The sequence below is a fragment of the Pagrus pagrus genome (assembly GCF_965226575.1).
Source record: "Pagrus pagrus genome assembly, chromosome: 19".
Classification (NCBI taxonomy): domain Eukaryota; kingdom Metazoa; phylum Chordata; class Actinopteri; order Spariformes; family Sparidae; genus Pagrus; species Pagrus pagrus.
Window position 1 is genome coordinate 25,620,750 of NC_140203.1, and position 12,847 is coordinate 25,633,596.

The 12,847-nt window shown below is 41.1% G+C and overlaps 1 protein-coding gene across 4 annotated transcripts in view; it reads left to right on the forward strand.

Moving 5' to 3' along the window:
* Positions 1 to 12,847, forward strand: part of ythdc2 (YTH domain containing 2) — a 49,797-nt gene that overhangs the window by 26,770 nt on the left and 10,180 nt on the right. For all 4 annotated transcript variants that reach the window (XM_084383759.1, XM_084383757.1, XM_084383760.1 and 1 more), the window contains exons 17-26: positions 451 to 538; positions 778 to 858; positions 967 to 1,049; positions 1,245 to 1,350; positions 2,996 to 3,115; positions 3,233 to 3,505; positions 6,812 to 6,938; positions 7,182 to 7,387; positions 8,868 to 9,057; positions 11,940 to 12,031. In XM_084383759.1, coding sequence (XP_084239885.1) covers positions 451 to 538; positions 778 to 858; positions 967 to 1,049; positions 1,245 to 1,350; positions 2,996 to 3,115; positions 3,233 to 3,505; positions 6,812 to 6,938; positions 7,182 to 7,387; positions 8,868 to 9,057; positions 11,940 to 12,031 — 1,366 coding nt within the window. The remainder of the gene's footprint in view (positions 1 to 450; positions 539 to 777; positions 859 to 966; positions 1,050 to 1,244; positions 1,351 to 2,995; positions 3,116 to 3,232; positions 3,506 to 6,811; positions 6,939 to 7,181; positions 7,388 to 8,867; positions 9,058 to 11,939; positions 12,032 to 12,847) is intronic.

Genomic DNA, 12,847 nt, shown 5'->3' on the forward strand with positions numbered 1-12,847 from the left:
TAATATCAGTCTAGTCTTTGAGTGAAAAGTTAAATCTTTGAGAAAAAAAGACTCAGAAAGCCAAGCAGTCTGTGACATCACAAGAAGCTTTGTCAAATCCTGGAGTCCATGCCAGCTCAGGAGAATGCTATCGTTAAAGCAAAAGGGGGACATACCCAATACTCAGATATTCTGACATTCATGGATATTTTTCAAAGATGCAACTTTTGACTCAACTGTTAAGCTGATATTATCATTTGTAATTAAAAAAAATAGTATTACGTTCAAAACAAATGAATAATGGAAGTATTGTGACCAGTGGTCTCAGAGTTTTTGACCCTACTGTATATATTTTTGACATGGGCCTTATTTTTGCCATCACGTCAGTTAATTGTGTTGTACATAGTATGGCGCATTAGCACAATAGCACATTGTGTAGTGTGTCTTTGACAGAGATGTGTCGTCTCTCAGGTACCGGGTGTTCACTCTACATTCAGATATGCAGACTCGGGATCAGAAGAAAGCCATGGACACCTCTCCACCCAGTGTCAGGAAGATAGTGAGTTTCTAATGTCACTGATGTCAGTGGCTTTTTGTCGTCATCAATCAGCATTTCTCTAGACAAAGACCACATTCATACTTACTGTACCCTCCATGCCAAAATAAAAATGCTGAGAACTGTTGCTTGTTACCATAATTCAGTAGTATGGTTTTCCTTCTAATGGAATTTCACCTGAGATTTGAAGGAAATTCACTCATTGTCAAACTATATTATAAATTATAACTTCTTCTTTTCAGATTCTTTCTACTAACATTGCAGAGACGAGCATCACTATCAACGATGTGGTCTTCGTCATTGATTCAGGAAAGGTCAAGGAGGTATAGTCACTGCCAAAGATTTACAACACAAGAATAACATGAATTCTAACAATAGAATTTTAAACACCTGATTAGAAATTAACTCATAAATGTCTTTTCCTGTTGTAGAAATCCTTTGATACTCTCAGTCATGTATCCATGTTAAAGACAGTTTGGATTTCCAAAGCCAGCGCTCTGCAAAGGAAAGGAAGGTAACATGAAAAATGTCTATATTCAAAAAATGTTATCCCCTCAACCAATGTTAAATCCTACATCTCGCCTTATATTTTATTATTGTGAATAAATGTGAAAGCTTCTATTGTTTTTAGTATATTTTTTTCCCACTGATTTACTGTAATGTGTTTGAATCCTCCAAAGAATTGAATGAATATATTATGTGTTGTCAGAGCGGGGCGCTGCAGACCAGGGATTTGTTTCCACCTTTTCAGTCGACTCAGGTACAACAACATGCTGGAATTCCAGGTTCCACAGCTGCTGCGCATGCCACTGCAGGTAACGACATGTGCCACACACACTATCCTCCATCAGCAAATGTAGCAAATGAGATCCACATGGATGTAGATTTTCTTTTTATTAGTGTGATGCTTGAAGATAACCCGATGGACTCACCATGATGACTGTTTCTACTTATTATAAAGGGAGGAAAGCATAAATCACCTGCGACTACACTGGTTATGGGGTTTGCATAAATAGTTTTTTATATGTATATATAATAAAATTTGAACCAAAACCCATATGATTCAATACGGACCATAAAAAAGGTTTGTTGAAGGCCTTTTCTGCATCAGCTGAAAATATAGCGATGTTATGGGAAGCATTAGTATACGTACAGTTGTGGTCAAAAGTTTACATACACTTGTAAAGATTATGTATGTCATGGCAGTTTTCAGTTCCAGTGATTTCTACAGTTCTCATTTTTCTGTGATGGAATGAGTGGAACACAAACTACTTTGTCACAAAAACATTCATAAAGTTTGGTTCAATAATGAATTTATTATAGGTCTCCTGAAAATGTGACCAAATCTGCTGGATCAAAAATACACATACAGTAATTCTAATATTTGGTTAAATATCTCTTGGCCAGCACAACTGCGCACAGCCATGTTTTACTTTTCCCCCTCTGACCCACCAGCATGGCTAGCTATTGAACACACTACAAATTCAGGTCTACTTCTCCAGTCATATCTTTACTCTGCGCGTATTAAAAGACTCATGAAACAGACAGAAAGCCCATTTGTTAAGAATACCCTTTCTGTTTGGCATAAAGCACATGCTTATACAGGAGATGCACCTGAACTTCCCCAATTCTCCCCAATATGGGGCAATAATAACTTTGCCCCTGTTAGAGCTGATGGTAGATTCAAACAGTGGGCTGGCAGGGGTTTTAGTAAATTAAGTAAATGACTTGTATCTTGAGGGAAAACTAACAACCTTTGATCAGCAGGTTCGTAGATACGCCATCCCTAGAAAGCTTCAGTTAAGCAGCTTCATCACAGACCCACTCCCTACAATATTGTTGCAATATCGATATCAAAGTAGGGCCTGTTTGGTCAAAAATAGTGCTTTTGATAAGATTTCAAAATATTGAGTTATATATTGTTTATTGCCTTTATGGCCTAAATTACATCAGTTCATGTCATATCAGTTCATCATTAGACTACACCATCATCACCACTGTCAATCCTATTACACAGCCTCCGTTTCCTCTTCCTGGCTGGATTTGATATTTCTCTCATAGAATACTTGGGCACTTCTACAGTGGGAAAGATGCGTGTAGTGTCCTGAAATATCAGGTTCAAATAAGCCAGATAGATGAATTTGCTTCTTATGCTCATTTTTGACAGGTTAACTCTGAACTCCTTAAACTTGTCTCTCTGTTTCCTGGTATTTGCAAATCTGGATACATGTTGTCCCTTCACATTTCTTCACTTTTTTTAGATTTTAGACAATGAGTTCATTCACAGGTTTGTACCAAACACATCTGATATTTCTTCGTTGCTTTATGAAACAAGAAGTGATACTCACATTTTCCCATGCAGAATAAGTAATCCTGATGGATACGAACACTGTGATCCTTACAAATACTGTGGACTCACTAAGAGCATGTTATAATTATATTTTCTGTTGTGTGTTGAAGGAGCTGTGTCTACAGACCAAACTGCTGGCTCCTTCCTCCTGTCCAGTAGCAGAGTTCTTGTCCAAAGCTCCACAGCCTCCTTCAGCACATGCCATCAAGAATGCTGTGCAGATGCTAAAGGTAGCATGTTTTAACAGATTACCACACTTAATTCTGATCTCTCACACAATACACACATACAGTATTACAGCAATTAGTCATTGAGTTTCTGTTGGCTCCCTCCACCTTTCTCTTCAGACAATAGATGCTATGGACCAGTATGAAGACCTGACTGATCTGGGCTACCACCTGGCTGATCTGCCTGTGGAGCCCCACCTAGGCAAGATGGTGATGTGTGCTGTGGTGCTCAAGTGTCTGGACCCCATTCTAACCATTGCCTGTACATTGGCCTATCGTGACCCCTTCATCCTTCCCGCCCAGGGCTCTCAAAAAAGAGCTGCTCTTGACTGCCGCAAACGTTTCACTTCCAGCTCCTTCAGTGACCACATGGCCCTGCTGAGAGCCTTCCAGGTAGGCAGATCACCAAAATTGGTTGTTGAATTTGTTGTATGTATATTTTTGATCCCTTTTTCAGAAGACCTATAATAAATTGATATTTGAAGCAAACTTCATGAACAAAGACAAGTAGTATATGTTCCACTCATTCCATCACAGAAATATAAGAGTTGTAGAAATCATTGGAAATTTATTTATTTAACCTTTATTTTGACAGGGTAGATCCATTGAGAGCGAGCTCTCTTTTTCAAGGATGCCCTGTAGCACACAGAAATCACAAAACATCAATACAACACAGTAAAAGTACAAAGTAAAAAAAGTTAAAAAGCAAAAGTACAGTAATAAAAACAGGAGTAGTAAAAAACATTAAATGAAGCAAGTACACGTCTGAGTCTGAGCCCCCAGTACTGTGGTGAGAAGTAGATTTTTGAAAGCCTCAAATGAGATGAGTCTATCGAGTTTCAGTGAGTTTTGTAATTTGTTCCATCGGTGTGGGCCATAGAAGGAGAAGGCAGTTTTTCCTAATTCTGAGTTTGTATAAGGGAGGTGTAGACGGATTTGGGACTGGGAGCGGGTAGGGAGACCTGTAGAGCGAGAATGTAAAAGTGAAGTTAAATATGGGGGAAGCGTTCCGAGTAGTGCTTTATAGATGAATAATAAACAGTGCTGTTCTCTGCGAGTGGTGAGAGATGGCCAGCCCACCTTGCTATATAAAATGCAGTGGTGTGTTGAATATGGGTCCCTGGTGATGAAGCGTAGGGCACTATGGAAGATAGCGTCCAGGGGTTTCAATGTTGTGGCTGAGGCATGCATATATATTACATCATTGAAATCAAGAACAGACATTACAGAGGCATGAACAAGAATCTTCTTACTCTGTGATGAGAAGCAGGACTTGTTTCGATATAGGAAACCAATTCTAGGCCTAAGTTTGTTGATGAGGTGATCTACATGGGTACGAAAGGAAAGCTTGAAGTCCAGCCAGGTGCCCAAGTATTTGTAGGTGTTGACGGTTTCAATAAGTTGACCATCTAATGTGTGAATACTGAGGGGGGGGATGTTTCCGTGGGACCTTGTGAACAACATACATTTAGTTTTGCTAGAATTTAGTACAAGTTTATGAGCTACAAGAGACGACTGGAAATGGTTGAAGGCAGATTGTAGATTATCAACAGCTGAGTTGAGAGTAGGAGCAATGCTATATAAAATAGCATCGTCTGCGTAAAAATGGACATTGCAGGCTGGGGAGGGGGGTAACAATATTATTAACATAAAGAGAAAATAGAAGGGGACCAAGAATGGAGCCTTGCGGAACACCCTTGTGTAATGAAAGTGAATTGGATCTAAATCCATCTGCAGTAACTGCTTGCGTTCTCCCAGTGAGATAGTTGGAGAACCAGTTGAGAGAGAGGCTATCAAGGCCGATGGATGAGAGTTTGTGTAATAGGGTGTTATGGTCTACAGTGTCAAAGGCTTTTGACAAGTCAATGAAGAGAGCTGCACAGTGCTGGTGAGAGTCTAACCCGTTAATGATGTTGTTAATGACTAGTGTTGTAGCTGTGGTAGTGCTGTGACCCGGTCTGAAACCTGACTGTTCTGGTTGAAGGATGCTGTTTGAATCCAAAAAGGACCGCAGTTGAGAGTTTACAAGGGATTCTAAAATTTTGGCTAAGCAGCAGAGCTTTGAGATTGGTCGATAATTATCTAAGGCTTTAGCAATACCACCCTTGAATAATGGTACAACCTGTGCAGCCTTCCACACAGCAGGGATTTTACCAGATGAAAATGTCATATTAAAGATGTGTGTGAGCGGTGCAGCAATTAAGCGGGCACTCAGGTGCAGGAGATATGGGTCCAGGTCATCTTCACCTTTGGATTTCTTGAGGTCAAGGTGAAGGAGTGCTTTCATTACCTCAGCTTGGTTTATCGGTCTCATTGTAAAGACTGCTGGTGGATTGGATGCAGTTATAAATGCTAGGTCAGGAGCAGCTGGGACAATGTTGTTATCAAACAAGTGACTAGAGGCTATGAAATGGTGATTAAAAGCATCACACATATCTGATTTGTTCGAAATACAGGTGTTACCACAAATTATTTGTGTGGGGAGCGAAGAGTTGGGTGTGGAATTTAGAGATTTTATGGTTTTCCAAAATTTGGCAGCATCACCTTGGCTAGTAGCAAGAGAGGATAAATAAAAAGTGGATTTAGCCCTTCTGATTGAGCTGATGCATTTGTTGCGCAGCTTTCTGAAAAGCAACCAATCAGATGGGCTGTTAGAGAGTCTGGCCTTTGACCAGGCAAGATCTCTGGCATGGATAGCTTCAGAAAGGTCAGCAGAGAACCAGGGATTGGAACGATTTTTTATGCGGAATTTCTTGTACGGGGCATGTTTATCTATGAGGGAGCTAAAAACACTCAAAAAATATTCAAAAGCCAGCTCAGAGTCGGGAATTAAGTTAGTCCTTTCTAGGTCTGCATGAGACAAGTCATTTATAAATGCCTGCTCATTGAAGTTTTTAAAGTTGCGCTTTCTGATGGTGCGTCCCCTGGGAATCTGACCTTTGGTCACTCTGACACAGGCTATAGGACAGTGGTCACTGATATCCTGAGCGAGAACGCCACTGTATGGATATTTCTGTGGCCTGTTGGTCAGAATAAGGTCAATCAGTGTGGATTTAGAGTTGTCCTTATTATTAGGCCTAGTGGGGTAGGAGATCAGCTGAGACAGATTTAATTCAAGGCATAACTCTTTAAGCTTAGATGAACAGGGAGACAACCAGTCTAAATTCAGATCACCCAGAATAATTAGCTCAGAAGAAATGTAGGGAGAGAGTAGTTTTCCTAGTTCTTCTAAGGCTGAGGTAGGGGCAGAGGGTGGGCGATAAATCCCACAGATTGTGATATGACTATGACTATTGCTATTGCCCCCAACACTGACATCCAGAATAACAAATTCATTACAATTGGGCACAGAGGCAGAGGAAATTACACGTACTGCCAGATGCTCTTTGATGTAGATTATGACCCCGCCCCCTCTTGATTTCCTGTCTGCCCTAAACAGATTGAAACCCTTAATGGCTACTTCTGAGTCTGACACTTTTCCGGAGAGCCACGACTCTGTGATGACTAAAATGTCAAGGTTTGATTCAGTAGTCAGCACATTAATGAAGTCAAGTTTTGATAGCAAACTCCTTGTATTTAAGTGCAGGAATTTAAGAAAAAATGAAGACTGCCTTGATATACTGTACCTGTTCTTTACAAGTGTATGTAAACCACGACTGTATATATACATTTCCTCATGTTTGCCCTGTGTTGTGTTAGGCATGGCAGAAGGCCCGCAGTGAGGGCTGGGAGAGAGCCTTCTGTGAGAAGAACTTCCTGTCCCAGGCCACCATGGACATGATACTCGGCATGAGGACACAGCTGCTAGGACAGCTCCGCGCTATTGGTTAGTACTGCTTTCATTTATATTCCAATCTCACGCCACCAAATGTGTGTGGTATGAACCAACATCACCTAGCAAGAATCCCTTGCAGTTTTTTTCAAAGTCCTATAATATAAAGATACAAATATGGAAGTCTATATTGGCTGAAACTCGTCGAGAAAACAGTTGATAAGGACATTTTTCAAATTTAAATGTTTTTTGTTGAAGGAATGAATACATACCAAAAACAGACTCTTTCTTCCCCAGGTTTCGTGCGGGCCCGTGGGGGCAGTGATATCCGTGATGTCAATCTGAACTCTGAGAACTGGGCTGTGGTGAAGGCAGCCCTGGTGGCAGGCATGTATCCAAACCTGGTCAATGTCAACCAGGAGACCTCTCTGCTTTCCAGTAACAGGGAGAAGAAAGTCCACTTTCACCCCACATCTGTCCTGAGCCAGTCCAAGTTTATGGAGGTAGGAAAAAAGATAACTTTATTCGTATGTAATTTTCTTTGCTTTGCAGACTTAGCTGTACAATCATTTTCTTTACAGAATATAATGACATATATACAGTATATATCAAATTCAGCATATTTGTTTCTTAAATTTTGCTTTTATAACTGTACATAACAGTATGGTTGTTCACCTCCTACTTGGAGAAATACACAAGTAATCAACTCTACGCTTGTTTGGTGTTTGCTGCTTCTGACGATCAATTCTGGAAGCATTACATAGTTTGTTTTCAGTCATTGATAATATCGCCTCCTTTCTCTTGCTAAGAAATTCTGCTTTCAAGCAAAGCTAGCTTCAAAAAATGATTTTCCATTTCAAATTGATCTTCATTTGAATGAGATGATGTCAATTCCTAAAATTCTAAGATCAAGCTTTCTATATAAGCCTATCCCTTTCCCTGTAGATGCATGCCAGGGTCTGAAATTAACACCCTCAAGGGTGGATTTTCAGTTTGGCGAGGAAATCTGTTTCTGGTCCAAACATTTATCCTTCATGTGGTGGATAGCCTTCAGTCTTTACTATGCTCTTTGTACAAATTACAGCATTAGTTCTCTCAGAAACTCTTTGATATCCAAGCAAAATTGGTATTGAATCAAAATGTAAATTGAACCAAAACTGAACCCGAGTCTAATCAATTCAGAATATCAGCCACAATGTCCTGCAATCAGATCAACAATATTAACCACATGAACACATACACTGATCAACCACAACATTAAAACCACTGACAGGTGATGTTAATAACATTGATTATCTCGTTACAATGAAATGTTCTGCTGAGAATCCTTGGGTCCTGGCATTCATGTTGATACCACCTGACAAACACCACCAATACAAAAACTGTTGTGGACTAAGTACACCCCCTCATGGCAACTGCACTCCCTGATGTCAGTGGTCCTCCCAGTAGAACAATGACACATCACAAAAACTGTGCAAGGATGGCCAGAGGAACACAACAAAGAGCCCACAAGTCCGATCCATGGAGGCCCCATTCCCCCAACATACAGGACCCAAAGATCCACTACAACCTGGTGCCAGACACCACAGGACACCCCCTTATGTCTTATGACCATGTCTTGACAGGTCGATGAAGTAGGTTTTCCTTGTGGCCCCTATACGAGGCACTGACGGACTGATCAACAACCATATTCTCAAAAACCTAGATAAACTCCCATGCCATAGCTGGGTGCACTGTAATTGAACAAATAGAGGTGAGGTAAAAAAAAATAGAATGAAACTCAGAAGCGGTTGCTTCGCATGAAAAAAACCTTCCAGGAAGACACAGGATTTCTTCTGATGAGGTGTTTAATGTGATACAGATGGAAGAAGTGTTGAGTTTTTAGCCTGACATAAATTTTGTCCAGGATGACAATTTTTTTAACGTAATAGTATCAGATAGACACTTTCCTTATTTATAACTGTGTGTGTTTCTGCTGTTTAGAACACCAAAGCCAAATTGGCCCACGCCTATCCCACAGACTGGTTGATCTACGATGAGATGAGCCGAGGCCACAGGATGGCCAGTGTCCGCTGTTGCTCCATAGTGACGCCCATCACTGTAGCCATATTCGGAGGTTGTGCCAAGCTACCCAGCTCTGCCCTACAGGAACCTGCTGTACAGAAAGCTACTGGTAAACAAGTTAAAAAAAACAAACAAACAAATAAAAAAACAAACTGCACAGGTTTGTCAAATTTCAGTTTGAGTTTCACAAAAAAGACAATTTTGTGAGCCAAGTTAGTCATGTAAGATAGTATGTGTATGTTGTTAGTAGATTCATGTTTTTACTGAGCTAGCAACATGGCAATAACAGCATGGACTAACTAGGTGATATACTGTATATCTGTTAGCCACAAATTCTATTTGGCCAATAGTTAGCAAGATATTCTGACTATTGGCCAAACTGCCATGAATTCAGTGTGATTCCTGATGATACTCACCCCTAGTCTAACACCTCTAGACTGTGCACACTCTACATAATCTGCAAAAAGCTCAGTTTGTCCACAAACTAATTGATGGAATGACACAGCCCTTGTAGAACCAAACACCCACAGAGACAATGCTTAATTTTATTTTGGCTTGTTTTTTGGTTTTTCTTAACCAAAAATAAGAACCCAGCCCCCCGATGGCTCATAGTAGTAGCCCCAGCACCCCCTATTGCCACAGTAATCTTAACGAAATACCCTGAGGGGTGTGGTCACAAGCCAGCTTCTATTCCACAAATCACATACATAGAAATTTGAGTGTTTGATGATGAATTCAGGAGTCTCACAGCCTGGGGAATTAACCTGCTCTGTAGGCTGGTGGTATGGCAGCCAATACTTCTTTTGCCAGATGGCAGCAGCATGAACAGACTGCAGCGTTGGTGGTTGTTGTCTTTTCCTGTCGGCCCTATGGAGACACCTCACTTCACCAATGTCACTGAATGTCTGGACGGTTTTAATCACCCGCTGAAGAGCCTTTCTGTCCTTGGCTGTGCACAAACTGTGACATTTCCAGTCAGGATACTGTCTATTAATCCTCTTTATAAGCTGACCTGAATGTGGCTTGGGAATTTAGCCTTACTGAGTTTCCGTAAGAACTTGACAGCCTTTTCTGTGCTTTTTTATCCAGGGTGGTGCTGTGTGAGGACCAAGATAGGTTCTCAGTGATGGTAATTCCAAGGAGCCTAAAACTGTTCACTTGGTCCACCTCAGCTCCACTGATGTATACAGGGGTGTGTGTCTTTGCCTCCTTTTTTCTAAAATCAACAATCAGCTCCTTGGTTTTGCTGACGTTGAGCAGCAGATTTCTGTCTGTTCACCACTCTTTCCTCCCTATATGACCTCCCATCGTTAGTTTTATGTGGCCAGTGATGGTGGTATCGTCCGCATACTTAGTTCTCTTCATGTCTTGAAGTACAGTCTTGTGAACAGGAGGGGGCTGAGCACACAGCCCTAGGGGGGCTCCGGTGTTGAGCACTAACGTAGAGAAGTTGTCACTGCCAATCCATACTTTCTTGGGTCTACTTGTGAGAAAGTCAATATCTAACTGCATAGTGTACTCAAGGCCAGAGTGTTAAAGGATAAGTACCGTTTTTACAACCTGGACCTTATTTCTGGCAAAAGATATGGTCATTTACTCACCCAGATAACTTTGGTGTCATTCGGCGTCGTTCGGACGAAATTAGATCCAGTGTAGCGGCGATATATCCATATAATGGGAGAGACGGGGCATCGACACACAGCCTCTATATAACGCATTATCTGCCACGAAACTAGTTAATTTCATCAATATTTTGTTATGAAATGCTAGCGCTATTAGCCTCTGAGTCCGGGCTCGTCTATTGTCAACATCCGGGGTCTGTAGGCTGATCTACTACCTCTGACCTGGAAGATGTCGTCTCTGAGCTGCGCGCGCACCCGCGACAGCGGGGCTTGTTTACCTGTAGCTGCTACTGCTAGTTTGTCATCTCCCGACGAGTATTTAGTTCTCTGCGCAGTAATGCTGCACCTTCATCCACGGGATCATTATCAAAAGGACACGCCATGGTAGTGAAAATAGTCGCCACCTAATATAACTTCTAATGTCGCCTACTGACTGATTTTTGCAATGATTTTCTCAAAAAACAGACGGCAGAACTATATTACGCCAAAACTCGCCTGCTGACTGAATGAATGAGGAAATCAAATACCGTGTGTGGCTGAAAGAGGGCGGAGACAGAGAGAAACTCAAGGTTTGTTGAGAAAAACCTGGTCCCGACCAGGTTAGGTTCATAGAGCATGTTACCATGGTAACTGACCGAGAGCTTAAGTTACCTCTCTCTGTGAAACAGGCTGGAGTTACCCCTCTTTCTCTGGTTTGAGTTACCTCCCTTTGTGAAACGGAAAACTCAGAGTTTCCCTCATTTCAGGGTTAACAGACTCAGAGTTTTCACTAAACCTGCTTTGTGAAACGGACCCCAGGTCTATTATTTGGACCAGCAGCCTTATTTATATTCACTCTCAGCAGGTTTTTTCTCACATCCGCTGTGGTTACTGACAGTGGCTGGTCCTCTGGAGGCAGAGTAGACTTCACAGCTGAGTCTTTGACTTAGGTTAATCCCTTCTGAGGTCTGTTTGATTAAAATCACCATCTATAAGGAAAATTCTATCTGGTCAAGTCAAGTTGCACCATGCAATTCCTGTAATGCATCTTTTGAGGTTGCCTCAAGAGGAATGGACACAGCAACAGTAAACACCTACACCCCCACCACCCCCCACCCCACCACCACCACACACACAAACACACACACACACACACACACACACACACACACACACACACACACACACACACACACACACACACACACACACACTTTAAATCACTTCCTCAATGTATTTCATTTTTGTTCTTCTTTCTTTTTTTCTTAAAGTCATTTAATTATAATGTCATGGTGTAATGGTTTGGTTTGTTGAGTGTTTTATGACAGAAGTTGATTTAGAAGCCTCCCTGTGCAGATTCAATCTTTTGTCTCTGTGTTTTTCCCTGCAGATAGTCCACTGGATGACATCAGTGACAGTGAGACAGAGGACCTTGCTGGGTTGAAGATTGATGACTGGCTCATTTTCCAAATGGACAGAGAAGTGAGGAAACATCGCTTACCTTTCAGCCTTTTAAGTCTTATTTATGAATTTCTTTTGAATTTTCCTAATTTGAATAATTATTATACATATTAATAATAGGGCTGTTGGCAACCTCACAATGCAATTCGATTAAGATTTTTGGGTGTCCAATGTCAGAATGGGCACTATTTTCAGTCTTTTGCCCCAGTTTATCCTGTGCTAAACAATGAATTGGGGTCCTTAAACTGCTGTAATACAATATGAGACACAACTGGGAATGAGAAGAGGTAAAACAGACTGAGTTGTTATCTTCACAACAGAGTTTGACCAACATATTGAGTGTTGCGGTGTGCTGTTTAATAACATTTTAATAAACAAGTTGGCAGTGAGATGCACAGTTTGCAGTGCAGGGGGGTTTGTTTGATATTAACACCATTACATCACAGTGGGATGGGGCTTCAGGGATTTGAGTGGCTGAGCGGGACAAAGGCATACCCTCCTCTCAGTTAAACTGCCTGAGATGATCACACGCAGGACAAAAAACAGAGGCAGACAGTTGTCATAGTCTGTAAATGGTTTCACTCATTTTCCCTGTCCAACACTGATTAAAAAAAAACATTTGCCAGTGATAATTTAACTGCATATTAAAAACCGATTCTCAAGTACAGGGAAAGGATTTTTATGACATACAGTGATTAAATGAGTCTATGTGTCACACTGCGTTTTTATTTCAGGCCCAGGATTTTTGTGATCAGACATCTGACACAGAGAGGCTGTTGTTATAAACATACAGCTGTGAGGTGCAAATTAGGGGATGATTAAATAAAATACTGTAAT